At 37.6% G+C, this 18,223-nt stretch overlaps 1 protein-coding gene across 2 annotated transcripts; it reads left to right on the forward strand.

Annotated features, from left to right (window-relative positions):
• The first annotated feature begins 5,539 nt into the window (after window positions 1–5,539).
• On the forward strand, window positions 5,540–16,021 carry LOC111247702 (puromycin-sensitive aminopeptidase-like). Of its 2 annotated transcripts, XM_086983973.1 has the most exons (19): window positions 5,540–5,699; window positions 6,256–6,389; window positions 7,053–7,212; window positions 7,615–7,736; window positions 8,029–8,227; window positions 8,671–8,819; window positions 9,239–9,327; window positions 9,525–9,639; window positions 10,662–10,793; window positions 10,973–11,110; window positions 11,613–11,768; window positions 11,970–12,074; window positions 12,340–12,447; window positions 12,742–12,876; window positions 13,518–13,740; window positions 14,074–14,366; window positions 14,632–14,756; window positions 15,046–15,157; window positions 15,543–16,021. In XM_086983973.1, the coding sequence occupies exons 2-19, from the start codon at window positions 6,261–6,263 to the stop codon at window positions 15,660–15,662; spliced, it is 2,610 nt and encodes an 869-aa protein (XP_086840099.1). In that variant the 5' UTR covers window positions 5,540–5,699; window positions 6,256–6,260; the 3' UTR covers window positions 15,663–16,021. The 2 variants fall into 2 exon arrangements, with proteins under 2 accessions (XP_086840099.1, XP_022654695.1); XM_022798960.2 differs by lacking the exon at window positions 5,540–5,699 and having other exon boundaries at window positions 6,240–6,389.
• Window positions 16,022–18,223: the final 2,202 nt, after the last annotated feature.

Consider the following 18,223-nt stretch of genomic DNA (forward strand, 5'->3'; position numbering starts at 1 on the left):
CTCCATTCGTTCTCAATTAATACTGTAGTTAGGTACAATGCCAATGAATGCGTTATTCGTCTTCGTTTAGTCAGTTTAACGAAAAACTTTGTTATTTTTTGTGTGGATAGTATTAAAATTATATTATATACTAAAGTTACGAAAAGCTAGCTTAGGAAAAAGTCAGAAATACAGTACTTGATTATTTTATCTGTTGTTTTACACTTTTAGTTCTCTTTAAGCTAGACTGAATGAAACCTGTGAATTCAATTTCTTGGAGGTGTATGAAGTTAATTACTAGACTACAGGATGGCTTTACCAAACCGATGTTAAAATACAAGTGGGTCTTAAGTGATAATGCCGTCTAATCCCGCTACGGCCTGCTATGCACTTTTGTACACAATTTATATGTATAGCTGTTGTCAAACAAGTGAGGTTACTGCCAGACAAGTACCCAGCGCTCGCTTTTCCCTCTATGAAACGTGTACGCAGAATGAATCGATGAAACAAATATGAATAAATACTGTTTAAGAAACCTGCGACAAAATGATATGCTTTACGATACATGTGTTCGCAATGTTGAATATACAGTTACTGTGTGCAAGATGGTGTGAACCTTTTAATTATATTCACTTGAAAAAAAGGCTTTATTGAGGGGCTCAACTGTACTTTTGACTATGGTATTTGAAAACATTTGCGTCTGCTTTAGGCTTCGTTCCGGCCTACTGCTGGTGGCAAGTGTGGAAGGCGTAAAGGTTCACCTTGTATTCAAGAGATTCGATAGTATTGTTATATCACACATCATGCGGAGAGTACTCACACGGAATAGAAATTAACTTAATAATAGTTCTGTAGAGATTTTTCGCATGCTATGATTCAAGAGACGACGAAGCACAGGCAGAGCAAGCATTTACTAACTAACAAGTTTGAGAACTCTTTTGTTTGGTGAAGTCTAGGTTTTCGCAAATGATTCTGTATACTTTGTTTTTATAGTAGGTTTTTATTTCAGCTTCTCTTAGATCTACGTGTGTTGTTTCCTGTAATCTAAAAGCATTTGTTCAGCCAGGCGGTCACGGCATCGATCGTTTGTATGCTCGCGCCTGATAAACTAAGCAGCAATACGGTTCAATCTTCAACATAGGAATCTTTGTATTCTATATATTCCTATAGTCTGCAATTTCGCGCAGCGTTTATTAGAAAAGAAAACACTGCTTAAAATAATTTTGCCTTATGGGAGAACGATTGTAATAAAAATATTGCTGTCTGAGTGGACAGTTAACTTTCGTTACTGCTTATCGAAATTTTTACTCGCCACATTAAGAAGAATGATTCCTGCATACTATTGATTTTTACATTTCTAACCTTTCTAAAAATTAGCATAATCTTTCCCAAAAGCGTCGAAACACTCACCGACTAAAGACGTAGTAGAAAAGGTATATCAGTCTAGTTGATTATGGTGCGCTTCGTTCAATTTCAGAACAGAATGATGAGCTCCGTTTTGTTTTGAGAGGTCTGGGTGAATGCTTCCTAAAATCAATTTTAGTCAATTCTTTGCAGATCTGAAGTATTTTCACAGATTTTTTTAGCAAGCGACATTGCGGCACAACGTTTGATCCACAATATAATATATAAATGCTAACAAAGGCATTTATTTCCCAGTCGCGAACTCTGCGTTTTATAGACTTCACGGAAACCAACCCAAAAAATAATACTGAAAAGTTTTCCAAGGGCGCGCATAACTCCAAATGATCACCACACTTTTTCTGTCCTCATTTCGAATGCTGAGTACACAATTCCGTTACATATTAGATGACTTACGCATAAATCCCACCAAAGTTTTTGGGAAGAGACCGCAATCCCGCGCAAGCTGAGAGCCAAGCTACTGGTTCCCCTTAAATGACCAAAAAGTGCTTCGGAGTCGAGAAAAAAGGCTGTTACTGCGAGGCAGTCAACATTGCCGCTAAATGAAATGGTCCTTTTTTTAATTTATTATTTTGGTCTAGCCGCTGCTTTCAATGAGCATCGATACTATTCGATCACTTCCGCCCTTAATGACATCGCTCCGATAAGCGATGCAGTCCTGAAGCGCCCTTCATCATTTTGTGGCTGATTTCCACTTTATTTATTTTTTTCCTCTTTTAAATTCCAGTTTCCTTGCTATAGTCCCTTTTCCTACGAAGATTCGCTCTAAATACGAGTTCCAGTTGGGAGCAAAAAGATAATATCAGCTAGCAAATTGCAGCTTAAATTGCCTTGAGTTCGATTTCTGTCCCAAGTAGCAAGATTTGATACTACCTTATTACTGTTATTATATTAGACCCAAGTGGAGGTGATCCTTGTATTTAATTCCCAGCGCCCTTTCCGTTTACCTTAAGGCAAACAGGGAGTCACTAAGCACTCAAGGCGTTTGACTTGTGCTGATAAAAAAGCTCAGCAGCTTTAAAGTCAATTTTAGAGTAGGCCCCTGATTTTTTAGCATAAGCCTTTTGCCTTTCTCCTGTTGCTTTCATCCTATTTTTTTTTTTGTCGAGACAAGCTAATTCTCTAGAAATGGCCAGAACCGTTGCAGAAGCTTTCATGATTGGTCGGAAGCTTTTACAAACGCACAAACTTCATCCTTTTAAAAGAATAAGGTGCCATGCGAAAAGCCACATTAACAACATCTCTTCCAAACTTAGTGATTACGACTCTTTTATTAGGATAGATATGTCAGTCAAATTTAGGTTGCAAAAATACAATTTACAAAATGTTTTAGACGTAAAAACGGAAACAAGAACGAGAAAACCAGCAGGTTATTTCGAAAAATTATAACACTATATAAAAGCGAATTATTCTTTGCATTAGTTACTGTTTGTATATAGTTCGTTGATTTCAGAAATTTAGAGATGGCCTTATCAAGTAGAACAGCCCTTCAGGTTGAGTTCTGGACAAATTTCTATTCTCTTTCGTATAAAGGCTCTTTGACATCGAGTCCTATGAAAGAAGACTGCACGCGGTTTGTTTTGCTGACCAACTTACTTTCGTAAAGCAGACTCGCAAATCTTTTCCTGATGCAGATGGGACATCTGCAACTTTGAGAATGAACTGGCTAGCGTTGAATATATCAATGATACAGTGTGCTTCTCTGTACACATTTCTGATACGGAACATGTCTTCCCTAAAAATATTCAATGCTTCTCCAACCTATTAAGAAACTCAATCTACTTAACATTTGGACGAAGATTATTATGGGCTAATAATTTCCTTAAATTACGCCCAAAATGCTAGTTTTACAATGCGATGCTATCTGGTGTTCGACCTAAGAGTTTTTCCCAACATACACTTTCTCACCTTAAAAGATCCCTGCTTAATCTACGCACGCTATTGCGGTTTGAAGCAAGACATTTTTAAGCGTTTAAATATGGCATCAGCGGGCCAACATGGCATTCGCACTATGTTTGAACCAGCAAAGTTCGCTTTACGTTAAGACTTTTCAATGAGCATGGAATTGTTACTGTTTCACAATTATTTATGCTTCAAATTCGTTGTTTGATGCATACATCAAGGTACGCATCCTCGGCGTAAAGTCCGATTTCTTTGTTTCTATATATTAGTTATGTTAAATGAGACAGTCATTGTTGATATCAGTCTTTTGAAACTGATACGGCTTTGTAGCTTGTATTTTCGAATGAAGTTTATTCGAATTTAATTGAAAATATTGCACTGAATAATTCTGCAGCGATTCTTCACATGTGGTAACTTGCTTAAAACCATGACACAGCCTGAAGCACCGGGTTGATGGAAAATTCTGCTATGCTACAAACTGTAATTACTTCAGTTGTCATCATCTACGCGTAAACACAAAATGACTAAAGACTTTTATTCGTCGCCAATTCGGCGTCTTTTGAAACAGTTTCCAAGACAAACGAGTCATAGCGCTTCATTTCGACCGCTGTGATCCTGAATATATACTTCTCATCTAACCTCATCATTTTAGACTAATCATCATATACAAAGATCGATAACTTGGATGAATATGCGTCCGATAGCTAAAATCAACAAACACGCAGAGGGCTAGCAGTAACATTAAGTTACCGCATGCCTAATAGTTGATATTGATCGATGTTTAAGTATTATGCACTAGCAGCTACAGGTAACTGACAACCTTTCTGTAATGTAAAGCATAGGCCGGTAAGAGACTGGCATAAAGCCAACATGAAGCAGAAATAAGGTGATTTTCTACAACAGAATCAAATCTCCCCTTTGCTTTACGCTCGGTGTAAATAAACCTTTCCACCACAAAAATAAACGTTTCGACGGCATCATTACTGTGTGCGCGGTCTCTATAGCACGACTGCGTTACTGAGGTAATGTGGCTGCTTATTTCCTTTGGATTCCATAGACGGAGCTTTCCTGTTTTGAGCTTTCCTACCAGGCAAACAACTTTGTAAAAAAAACTTCGGTTTTTTCTGGCCGAAGTTTCGTTTCTTTCAAAGTCAAAAAAAACAAAGTCAACATTAACTTTGCTCTTTTTTTTAATCGACATTGATACGCCCGTAAGCAGCAATCTAAGAGAACACTGACATTTTCTTTATTGAAGTACACAGAAACGTATATCGAATTGTTTATACTGATAAATGTTAATCAGTTGCTAACACGAAAACGGTTTTGCTAAATTGTCGCTTAGTTTGTATTCAATATTACACTGCACAACCATTTCACTCAAGCTCTTAATTTTAATTATAACTATTAGTCATACCTTTTTCACACTTTGTTGAAAATTTTTCTGATTAGTTATTTGACCAGACAGAAAACATGGTGGTGGAATTGAGCGTACTTAAGATAGCGGACAATGGCCCATTGACGAAAATTATACGCTCAACTAGGGTATCAATGATTCACCTACCTAATAGCCCAGCAAAGGTCTAAAACAGCTTTTTTGGCATCGACAGTACTAGACAGATGTGATGAGCGCAACATTGACGAAGACTTGAAGGCATTTATAACTACATAGTTTTTTTGCGAAAATATATCGTAATTTGAACTTTCAATTCGCTCCCTATTGTACGTTTTTCTACATATTGTTTAAACCCGTCTCCCCCATATTATTGTATCATTTATCTAAAAAAAATCATAAGCAAGCACTCGATTTGGGCAATATATAAAAGAAACTACATATGCACATAGGAAAATATATGGGGTATATATAGAAAACGATGTTAGTCTTGCAAAATGCTAGTAGAAGTAAAAAAGAATTTTAAAATGTTTAACCTCTTTATTTGGCGGGGATTCTATTTGGCTTCAATGAATCCGTGATTAATTCATTTATATCTATACATACTAACAAAAACTGGCCCGTGCCTAAGGTAACGTCGTTTTAATTTTTAATTTTTTTGCACGATAAGTTTCAGAGTTTTTCTATACAAAAACTATAGCGAGTATTGTTGGCAAGTTGAGATTCGTTTACTATGATGGCTATTTAATAGAATTAAAGGTAGATCCCAACGCACACGGAACTGTGTACATATTATATCCGTAGCTTCCGGGTTCCCTTCGTTATGGGCGCGTCTGTTTTGATTAGGTAGCTGAACGGTGTTTCAAAACCGCCCGGCATTGCCACCCTCGTGTATGCTTTCGGAGTGCTAAAAAAGCTGGAATATCAGTGCTGATGCTATAAAGCAGATGACTGTGCAGCCGTGAGGGTCTCATATTCGTGTACTACAAACAACCTAACAAGGCTAGTACTTTTTTATTTATTTAGAAAAATGCGTCTCGCTCGAATTTCAAAAATAGGAGCTGCTATTTTGTTTCCTTAAGCTTGATTTTTATCTTTAGTTGAACAAGGATTTCTTAAAAATGTGCAATACATTTTGCTAAAAATGAACATAAATAATGGCACTCACAGATCGTTTGGAAAGCTTTTCAAGATATGTTTATTGATGGCCGTACTTGTTCATTAATTATGTGATATTTTCGCGAATTGAATATTCAAAAACTAGAAGAGTATTGTCTGTGTGGTAATTAACACTCTAAATTTGTAGTCTCGGTTTGTAACCTTGTCGAGGCAAAGGAAATGATTAAATGGCGCAGGCATTACAACGCGCCCGTCTTTTGGCAGAGTAATTTGTGCTATCTATTTTATCTTATCACCTTAAAATCCGCTCACACATAATTTGTGTTCAGTTTTGATTTCAGTGTAATATCGTTTACTCTCCAGCATTTGTTCGATTAAAAGCGTACTCTAAACATGTTAACGAAATATTTCTTATATTTTTGCAAAGTGTTGTTTACAGACAGGCAAAATGACTCAAACAGGCAAAAAAGAATTTAGGCGACTCGGGACGAATATTCTTCCAGAACATTATAAGATCTCATTGAAAATTGATATCGAGCTCTGTAAATTCGACGGTACAGTTGAAGCCAACATAAAGGTAAGCGATTTAGGGATGCTCCACGATAAATCTAACACATGAAGAATATTTGTGATGCTGATTATAATTAAATCGTTTAACATCTGTATTTCCAACATTAAACAATTGACATAAAGCGGCATATGTCATTAAACCTCACACTTTTTGCTTGAGAAATGCTTACTTCAGTAATTCGCCATAAAACTAATTGCAGATTAGCAGCAGGATGCTTCTGTCATAGCGCTAATAAAATTATTAAACTGCTTGCGTATTACACCGGTAATAAAATCACGGAGTAAAATTCATCTTCTCCGCTAATATTTTTTGTTTTGGCTTATATGGCCCTGACAGGACAAATTCCTTGAAATACCCTTAATGTATAACATGTACTACAATTTGTTAGCGGTTCCCTCCGATAATTTTTGCCTTAATTTTTAATAGCTTTATTTACATCGGTCCTCGGCGGCGGCATGTTTATATTCAGTCCATAACCAATAGCCAATTATTTAGCCGAAGTCTACCGCGAACTTAAAAGATATTCATTTAAAATCAGAATGAGAGGAGTAGGTTGGCTGTTATAGGCCTGATATGATAAGAACTTACGCTGTTGCTAAACGAGGAGTTCTTCCTTTAAATGACTGGTCCTATTTTTCAACTGAACTCGATCCTGTACATTCTGCGTAGGTAAACGAGCCTTGCGCATCGATTCTGCTTGATAGTATTGAGCTAAATGTTAGCGGGGTCGAACTGCAAAGTGGTGAGAGCAAGATTGCTGCTAAAGAGATCAAGGAACTCAAAGATGAGGATCGCGTTGAATTCGTTATGGACGAACTAGTACCAAAGGGTAAGCGATTTTTCGAAAGAAAATGGAACAAATAACGGCTCAATGATTAATTGTGGTGGTTTGACGTGGCTCGGGGAGATTCACTCCATCTGGGCGTGTGGCTCGCTTTGAAGCAAAATGAGCGGCGACGAAAAAATATAGGCTAGCAGGCTGCCGTATATAGATGCAGTCCCGAAAACACTTAATGAACATCTGATAACGTTTTCATTGCTGTTACTTGTGTTCTATATCCAAAAGATATAAAGTTTTTATTTTTTTAACTTACATTAACGAATTCTAGAGATATCAAATACATGCCTTAAATTAATTTGGAAATCTACGCTGTTTTTGAGATCGATCACACATTGGATCAATTTGTTATTTCGTATTTACGCTAAACTTTACCGGTTGTATCATCTTTAGGTGCAAATGTCTTGCGGTACGCGTTCGCGGGCAGCTTGAATGATAAACTTCGCGGCCTATATCGCTGTAAAAGCAAGAATGCAAAAGGCGAGGATGTCTACTCTGCTTCCACCCACTTCGAAGTATGTCATAGGGATCCATTGCTATCCACGTATCTATTTATGTTTGTGTAATAACCTTAGGTACTTGTCAAAGACGTCTATGAAATGACAAAGCTGAGTAATAAAGCAACGCAGGCGCGACAGACCTTCTATTTCTTTCAGCGTTTGTAGGCAGAAGAGAATTATCCTCTGACGTTGTTCAATTTCTTTATTGGATCCCGAATTTCATTTTGTAAAAGCGAGGAGATTTGATTTGTAAATTTTCACCATTATTTTGAAACAATACTTGTGATCGGTTCCTTTGAAACATTAGCCGAGTGATTGCCGACGTATGTTTCCTTGTTGGGATGAGCCGGCGTTAAAGGCAACTTTCGAGATGACCTTAATCACAAAAAAAGGATTTCTCGTATTGTCTAATACTTCCCCCGTGGAAGAAAAAGACGCCACCGAGTCTGGCTGGATAGAGACGCGATTTGAACCTACACCCAGGATGAGCACTTACCTTCTTTGTGGTGAGTGTTTACAAAAATTGTTAGCATATATGTAGGAACAAAGTTACGTTAGCTACATTTACTTAATATTAATTCACAGATTTCCACTGTGCCTCTGAATTTACTTCCTATTGCGGATGATTCGAAAAGGCTTTTTAACAATAAGATAGTTAAAAACATAGAGACAAAAAATTCATTTTGTTGTTTACTTGGTTTCCGTTAAAAAGGCATCTGGATAAGGAAATATTGTCTATCAAATGGTTAATAACACAGGTCTTTGACACTCTAAATGATTTCTGGAGCTGCACCGCAATTATTTATTCTTAAGTAAATTCTATGTCCTTAGCAATTTGATTCCAAGTAATGGTCGATAGTTACAAAGCGAAGAACGGTGTTTTATTCGCTTATAATTCTACAACGTCTTTCCCATGCCTCTGTTCTCTCTGTCATATTTTCAAATGCAGTTGTTGTGGGTGATTACGACTATGTCGAAGGATTTAGCGCGCGAAAAATCCGAATTCGTGTTTACACTCCTCCTGGCAAAAAGGAGCAAGGTCGATTTGCATTGGACTACACTATTAAATCGTTCGACTTCTACGAAGATTACTTCAAGGTACTTACTGAAAATCGATGGATGCAGAGATATATAAAGTTCCGAGATCTCTAGTATGTTTTCTGGATCCGTGGGTAATTCAAGAAATTTCAATCATCAATTTCAATTATCGATAAAAAGAAATGCTTATTTCGAAAAATTTTAGAATCCGGAATAGTTAAAAAAGTAGTTGCTTAATATTGCAGTTCTATAGTAATAAGTGAACAAATTCTTTTCGACTTGCGACTGCGGTTTTGTATAACGTTTACCATAAAAAAATTACACTTCAGGCTTTGCTTGAAATATGATCAGCTCAGAAATAAGATCTATGTGTCGACGAAACGAAAGCCATCTCGAAGCTTTTAATATATAAGCCCATTGAAAGTATATATACGAGTAATTTTGGTTAACTTCTCGTTTAAAAACGCTCTGTATTCCAGACTCCGTATCCTTTAAGCAAATGCGACTGCATTGCCATTTCGGACTTCTCCATGGGGGCCATGGAAAACTGGGGCTTGATCACGTATAGGTACAACGAAAAACGCTTAACCCTAGTGTAAATACTTTCCGTGTTATTGACCGAGAAAACAAATTCGTTAAACCCTATGTGAATGGACAATATATTATGTTATAAAACACACTTAAACGCGACATCGCGGAATATATTGCTGCAGTTTCATAGGAACAATACTAACGGTGCAAATAAAAAATAATTTTTGCCTACAGGGAGACACGCATCCTGGTGGATCCAGCTAATACAAGCACATATTCAAAAATGCGAATTATAATGACAGTTGCTCATGAGGTGGCGCATCAGTGGTTTGGAAACCTCGTCACAATGGTGAGCAGTCAGGCTGTTTGGCCGATCTCGATTATATATCTGTACGATTATATACAGATTCTTGGAAAATACTTGAGAAAAATGATAGTGACATCTATGGTTAAATTTATAGTGAAGTCTCCCAGAACCTCAGTCAGTCGTCTTTTACACATTCTTGCGTGCTCCATTAATGGTCACCTTATCAAGCCTCTGTGCTCCCCTGATTTTTATTCCGTTTGCGCAGAGTAGACGGAGTGGTTCAGTACTGGACATCCGACTATGTCAATATAAAACGCAGTTTTGCTTAATCAAGGATAAATTCAGTTCTATCGGCTTGAATCTATCAAGGGTTGCCAAGATACATTATCTGAGATCAAAAGGGCTTAGCTCCTTCGGTAATACGTAGGCCAAAATGATAATTAAAAGTTAACTACCTTTTGCTTCCTCTTTGCCCCTAGTAAAATTAATCGTTGAGTAAATACTAAGTGACAACTGGGCCTCGAGCTGTTTTAATGTTGACAGTGATCGGGATTTTGTGTGTTATGCCATTATCCAAAACGTAATACGTTCATAGGTAAAGTATCAACATCTCGTTGTGGTAGCGTAGGTAGAAGTATGGGTGAATTTATTCTAAAATCAATTATAGGGATAGGTCACAACAAGCATAAAGATTATTTTGTGCTAGCCTTATTACGATATTCAAAGTATGGATATGAACTAAATACAACGGAACCTGTACATTGTGCTGTGTTCGCGTATCTCACACTGTTCCAATTATCCGCTAATATATTAAGACTCTTTATGTTTGAGCATGTATTAAGGGTTGGAAAGTAGTTACTTATTATTTCGGCAAATGTAGTTGTGGAGCATAGAAAAATCAACGCGTATTTTGTGGCTTCAGTATCACCAAATTTGAAATACAGATGTGCCCAAAAAATGCTCAGATCTTGATTGTAATAACTTCCAAAGATAACGATTTGTTACCGATAGCCCCTGTGCCGCACAACACCATCTAGACCTTGTACTCATTGGAAAATTTTCAGGAATGGTGGACTTCGTTCTGGTTAAACGAAGGTTTCGCTAAATTTATGCAGATGTATTCTGCATCGGTGTTTGCGCCAGAGTTCGACATCATGACGCAGTTCCCGTCTACTGTAATTCATCCTGCCCTTAAGGTAAGGGTTTCTTTAAAAAAAAATAGATGATTGCTGTTTGCGTAGTTTCGAGTCAATGTTATTAAATCATAATCGTCACATAGTAATAAGTAGGCTTGAATGTACATTTTTGTTTGAATATAGCCGAGCGGTAAACAATTAGAAAGAAAAACTTAACAGATACAATAAAATATTTGCAGCTGGATGCTTTGGATAGTTCTCATCCGATTGAAGTGGAAGTTCACCACCCCCATGAAGTAGAAGAAATTTTCGATGCAATTTGCTACCAAAAGGGAGCCTCTGTTATAGCAATGCTCTGTAACTATCTTGGCAAAGAGGTTAGTGTTTGATCTTCAGAGTAAAGTACGATGATCATCAGTGAACTAAGTCACCATCAACGGTCAGATCTACTGCGATTCTTCATTAATTGCGAAAAGTATGCATGAATATTTAAAGCCGAACCTGGAAACGTTATTTATGTCCTCAATAACAGTGCGTTCGGAAATCTCCACAAGCCTATGGGAGAACAACTAAAGCTTAATCATTATATAATAAGCAAGAAGCTTCCTCTAAACTTTCTGTATTTCAATGTAAACAAGGACAACTTATGTAAAAGACTAACTTACAGAAAATAAACTTAGGTTGAAATCTTTAAAGTACTATTTGAACTTGCTTTAAGTTCTACTCAACCTCTGCTTAGAGCTGTTGAAATATCCACCACGAATACAGTGTATGATAAATAATACCGCGATTTTGTTACTACACATGGGTCCTCAAAATCCCTGTTTTTTTTCTTATGATTATGCAATTTTTTCTTTATAATAATTATGCCCGTGACAGACCTTCCGCAGCGGCCTGCAACTGTACATGACGCGACACGCCTACGGTAACACTACAACAGAGGATCTGTGGGCAGCTATTAGCGAGAAAAGCGGTCAGAATATTAACGATCTGATGGATTCTTGGATTAAGCAAATGGGATTTCCTGTTCTGTCGGTAGGTCCTTTACGTTTTGTCGTTAATTCATAGTGCAACGTTATGTCCTGAAAAGGCCATGTCGGTTTTAGGCTCGCTTGATTAGCTCGAATTTATATTAGCGTAGGAGAAGATTAGACAGTCCTCTGACTCCATTGGGAAATTTTTACTATTAAAAGTTCGTATCGTCTGATCTTACCTCTAGTTTTATGGCTGACATAGGTGAAGTCACGTGAATCCGGTACCAATCGTATCCTGGAGATTAAGCAAAGGAAATTTTATGCAACTGCCGAGAAATCCGCTAAAAGCCCCCAGCCACAATGGAAGGTATGTAACGTAAAAATAGTTCTAAAGTTTAAAAAAGTTTTCAGTTCAGGGATTAGCGATTCAAGGATATCGGTTCGAATCATTATGATTCGTAAAGGGCTACAAATTCTCTGAAATGTTTAATATAAAATAATGTTGAAATAGTCAAATCATACCAAACAAATATTTCTAAGCCTGTTTTAATGTTCGATGTTCCCGTTAAGTATTAGTTCAGAAAAGCGAATCAGGCAAATTTGTACACTACACTCGGTAATGTGATTCACAGGTCCCACTTGTGATTGGTGCGGCTGGACTTGAGACGACAACAGTATTGCTGGATTCTCCTGAACAAGAAATTGAAATCAAAGATGGCGCCAACGCTGCGTGGATACATGTGAGCCATGTCACATTTCGGCATATGTATCTGTTGATTACTATGAATTTTCCTAGTGCAAAACTGCGTTGTAGTTCGATAAAGTGCGGAAGTCCATGTGATACGCGCACCGTTCATAAAAAAGACGAATTCAGTGCCATAAAAACACTCAGTTTCACTGAATGTTTTTCCTTCACTTACGAATTTCTAATCCTTTTGTAACAATTTCCCAAATCACTGAGCATCATGATCCATCACATAGCGTGGAGGAGCGACGAATAACTTTATGGGCGGCCTTTGTTGGTTTTTAAACAGGTTAACTACGGAGCTTTTGGTGTATTTCGCGTCCACTACGATCAGCCAATGCTTGACGCCCTGATGCCATCGATCCGTGATAAGAGCCTATCTGCAGTTGATCGGTACACCTTACACTCAGATCTCTTTGCCCTCGTACGTGTTCTCGAGCAAAAACTGAAAATTCTAGTATCCAGAAATCTCAGCAGTATCTTGCAATAGAATAGTTATATGTGGTCTTGAGTGTAGCTTGTTGATTTAGCTAATTGCTCGTGATTAGCGCTGCCAGAGACTCTATGCACAATCAATCATCAAGAAACTATGCCACTGGGACATCGGTATGGGACCATACGTGGACTGATATGATTCGATATGTAGCGAAGAATAAATTCATCACAGCGTAGATTAGATTCATTTCTTTCTAATATTCTTGTTCCGCTTCTCTTCAAAGCTTTAATGTTTGACGGAAAAAAAAGGAGTAAATAATCAGGAAGAGTACCCAAAAAGTTATCATTTTACACGGTTCTGTACCTGATCGACCAGATCACTAGGCGTCCAGGTTACCGCTATGCCATCCTATCACACGTTTATATTATACACGATCCTTGTTAGTTTGCACTTGACACCACTGAAAAACGTTATGACAATTTATAGATTAAACGTCTTATCTGTAACGTATTGTCAGGTAACGCTTGAGCAATGCAAATGTCGATGTCGAAAAAATCTACTGGTTCCCATATAATTGAGCTATTCTGATTACTTGCTTTGCTACTGTTTTCACCCTCTGGTGTCTTTAGGTGAAGGCCGGTTATGCGTCAACGAAGGAACTTCTCATATTGACGCAGGCGTATAGTAACGAAACCGAATTGTCCGTCTTGGAATCAATCATAGACTTCCTTCTCGAACTTGCACAGCTTCTGGATGATCAGCCGGTACTTCACGAAAAGCTGAGTTGTTTCGCGCGACAGCTGTTATCGGGAATATTTCAAAAACTTGGATGGGATATTAAACCAGACGAGAGTACGTACACATATTAACCTGTTTGTTTTTCTATACTGATTAGACAGTAATACTAATATAATTATCGTTATTATTATTATTATTATAGTACAATTCAAGCGTCTTATCTTTTTCGATTAATGCCAGCGGGAACAACTGCCGCGGCAAGTTTTTGAGAATCTTTATACGTCTACAGGATACTATTCTGAATGGCTCGGTGGGCGACAATAATTCTTTAAAAAAAAAAAGGGTGGTAGTTGGTCTGCATAGCGTTACAATGCAATGAACGCACTAAAACGTCGTTTTAATTGGTGTTCTCTGACTACCGACCGTATTGTTTCTGTTAAACGATAGAGCCATCGGATGCAATCTTGCGTACGCAACTGGTGAACGCGCTAGTGACTTTAGGTGACGAGAGTGTGCTTGCGGAAGCCCGACGGCGATTTGATAATTATATAGCCGGATCGGGTACTATTCCAGCCGATGTGCGAAAAGCTGTGTATAAAGCTGTTGCTATGGAGGCCCATAAACAGCCTGCTTTATGGGATGAGCTTATGAAGCTGGTGAAGACCACTGATTTACAAGAGGAAATCGTCAGGATCCAAACATCATTTGGGTTTGCTCGAAGCAAGGATTTGTTATTGAAGGTACGTGTGACTAGGAATTAACTTTTTAGGTAGATTTTTTAGAAATGTATCATAAAATTGATCGGAATTGTTATAGCCAAAGAATACGCGACAGAGTTTATTTAAGTCTTATATTCACCTCGTCACTGTTTGTTTGCTTCTATAATGGTAGTCAAACTATACATGTAAGGAAAACATCAGAGAGTATCTACGGCTAGTTCTTTTTTTGGCTAATGGTCTCAGCGTTGTCTTGTAACATATTTCTATATTTACTTATCTCTTATAGACCTTAGAGTATGCCGATTCCGATGCCGTACGCAGTCAGGACCTTCCCTTTGTCATAGGATCAGTAGCCGGTCACTCGCTTGGAAGAGAACTTGCCTGGGCACACTTTAACGCTAACTTTGAAAAGTGAGTAACTCATGTCAGCTATTCGGGTTCGATTATTGTAATGAGGTGATCACTTAAAATTATCTTTTCATAAATGGTATAAACCAAGTGCTGTCATCTTTCGTATATCATATATTTAATTGCTATTTGAGATAGATTACTGACTTCGTTTTGATCTTCTATAAGCACTCTGCAACCGTGTATCTATCGGCACACCGCCTAAAGGACCTTAGGTAACTTAAAGGTTTGGGTTATTCAGAATAAGCAATAAAGTGTATCTATCTCTAACAATATCGTGATCGTTTCCTAGGTATAAGAAAATGTACAATTCGGGATCGCTGTTCCACATTATAATTTCATGGGTAGGAGAAAACTTCCACTCGCTAGAGAAAGCAAAGGAGTTTCAGGTTTTCTTTCAAAAGGTTAGTAGCACAGACACTAGCAACGGAGCATTGTAAGCTATTGCTAATGCTTAACCGAAAATAGCCAGTAGTTGATTCGTCTTTCATTGCAACCTGCATGATCGAATACTATGTAATAATGGTGAATAATATATGTCCTGCGGTTTTAAAAAAGCGAAGGAAAATAAAACGGTTCCCGCAATATGAGGAAAATGCATTTAAAGAACATATAAAATGAGCTCAGTTGGTAAACGTTACACAAAATTAAATATAATCAATGTTTACTGTTTAATCTGTTTCTCTGTATACCTGTGCAGATCGTTTGTTGTTCTAGCTAGCAAAAGTTGCAGTTTGTTAAATTAATTAATCGAAGGTTCGCAAACTGATGACGTACATACGATTTCAGCACCCGATCGAAGGAGGCGAACGCATAGTACATCAAACCCTCGAATGCATTGAAAACAACGCTGACTGGCTGCGAAGGGACGGCCAGCAGATTGCGTTATTCTTTAACGAGACGCAGTAGAAGTGCTTTGGAAATAAGTACTCCACCAAAACAGTGCACCAACCCACCGCCACCTCTGATCCATACGGCAGTATTCCACCAAGTAACCATGAGCAGATTTTAAAGACCGCGTACGACGACGGTCTTTTTTTTCTATCGCAGAATTATCTTCAGTGACTTTCACGAATATTATTAGCAATTACGAAAAAACTCACTCAGCGGAACAGTTAGTACGTACCTAGGCAACCTCGGTTTTTTCCAGCCTAAGTACGTCGCAGCGAAGTTGACTGACTGTCAAGATAAATCTAATTTGAAAGAGGAGAGTTCGAACTCTCTATATATAATTCTTATGTCGATTAAAACCTTTATTACTTGGGCAACTGGGAGTTGTTTTTTAGATAAACCTATGTAGTTTAACGTAAGCTTCCTGTTATTGTTATTGGTCTTGAAGCACTGAAGCAAAGCTCGTGATTTAGTTCAAATAAAGGTATTTTTCGTAATCATTTCGCAACATATTTCCAATGTATTCTAGTATACTCATATACCATAATATGTTGTTTAAAAATAAACCAATACATATGATTCCCATTCGGATGCTTCATTTCGAAGAGGGCGAGGCTAATAGGCAACAATTTGCTCAACCCGTGCCACAATGGCCGAAATAAGCTCACTACAAATTATTTTCGAAAAAATTTTGATTGAAGACATCTATGTCCCTGGTTCATATAGCAAGAAGTGGACTTATATGGCCCACCAACGAATGTGAAGAAGTGCTTTTTATACAAAGAGCTGTGGTTCTAACTTAAGGAGACAATGCTCTTCAATCATTTATTGACAGGTCGGGTGAGTCATCTATTGTAGGGCCACATGAAGTTCTGTTACGCAACATGAGGCCGGACTTTGGGTGGCAAGCTTGTGAATTAAGAAGATCTAATGGCAATGTGCGCGCCGTTCTTCAGACCTAGCTAGGTGACACTGACATCTCTATAGCCACAATAACGATAGCCATAATCGTCGACTTAAGCCATGATCACGACTTTCTACAATATGGTGCATATGTCGAAAATATGTTCCTGTGGAATCAATGATGCTAATAAAGCAGTTAAATCTCTTTTTAAAATTGTTGTTGACAACAACGATATGTAATTCAGTGAACGTGAAAATACGAACACTTATACACGGACCCCAACTGTATTGTTTTCTGAGAATACTTATTTCTCAACAGCGGATTCATATATGCCCAAGGTACAATGGCCTATATAGCCCTATCTCAGCATAACCCGCATGACCTCCAGGGTAGTTTAACTCAATATAACAAGTTTATTTAAATGTAAACTTTGAAATACATGAAACTGTCGCAAAGGAACTAATTGGCTATTTAGCTTCTTTGTTATCCAAAGGAGATCCGGTGGAATAGGAAAAAGCAAAGTTTGACGGAACATTGAAATGTTTAATCAATGTTCTATTTAAATTCAGCAATATTTTTTTCGTGTAAAAAAGTACCTGCTAAACTTGAAACCGCATTTTTACTCAAAAAATACGGGGGCGCAGGTAGTCAAGTGAATTTCTTTTCAAGTATATTTTATTCGTGTAAAGTCACTCGAATTTCAGTGATTCAAAAATAACGATTTGAGCTTCGGCGTAATGTATGTTTATCTGTTACGGGATGTAAAAAACGAATCGGATCTAGTCTCCTGCAGCCAAATTTACTAAGTACTGTTAGCATTTATTTTAGAATATCGAGTACCAAAATAACGCAAATACTGTGTTGTCTAACAATATTTTCATAAACACTAGTATAATCTCAGTTATTCACTTAACATGAAATTTGGTCTAAAAATAATTATCCATTTTATAAGAAAAACATCTGAGATTCTCGATAACCGCGTATATTAGTGAAGTCTTGTAGAGTAATTAGACACACATTTTATATATATATATATATATTAGGTATACATTTTTTCAAATCCTCCAACATTAAAAGGCATGCCATCTTTTATAACATTTGACATTAATTTTAAAATCGATTTTAGTCCAATACCAGAAGTAGCAGATGAATGCATGGCCGTTACTACAAACAGCCCGTCAATTTATGAGCCTATATATATACAGATACATACATAGGCTGTCATCATTATGAACGACACTCAACTATTTGCAGAAAGTGGAAAAAAATCAGCGACAAAATTCTACGCTTTTTGGGTTACCCTCATCTAAAACTAATATGGAGTTGCAGAGGAAGCAGAGCCAGATCTCAGCACAATGGAACAGAAAATACACAAGAATGCAGACTTCGAAGTTAAGCGAGGCAGTTTTCCGATCACCCCTTGTTTCCATTGCGATGTTTGATGTGAGTAGGCGTACTGTATCATAAGTTGTTTACGAAGGCTTCAGAACGACCAAAGTCAGACAGATGCAGGTTAAGCTCTGGATCATCGCCGATATATTGCTGTTATTAAACAATAATTATTTCGTTCACAAGTTGGTGGCATCGATGAAGTATACGTCCCACCAAACCGGTAACAGCCAGCGAACTACGAGACGTGGATATCGGTAAGGTGTCGGAGAGCCGGATCGAAAAA

Source organism: Varroa destructor, unplaced genomic scaffold, assembly GCF_002443255.2.
Source record: "Varroa destructor unplaced genomic scaffold, Vdes_3.0 BEIS01000003.1, whole genome shotgun sequence".
Taxonomy (NCBI): Eukaryota; Metazoa; Arthropoda; class Arachnida; order Mesostigmata; family Varroidae; genus Varroa; species Varroa destructor.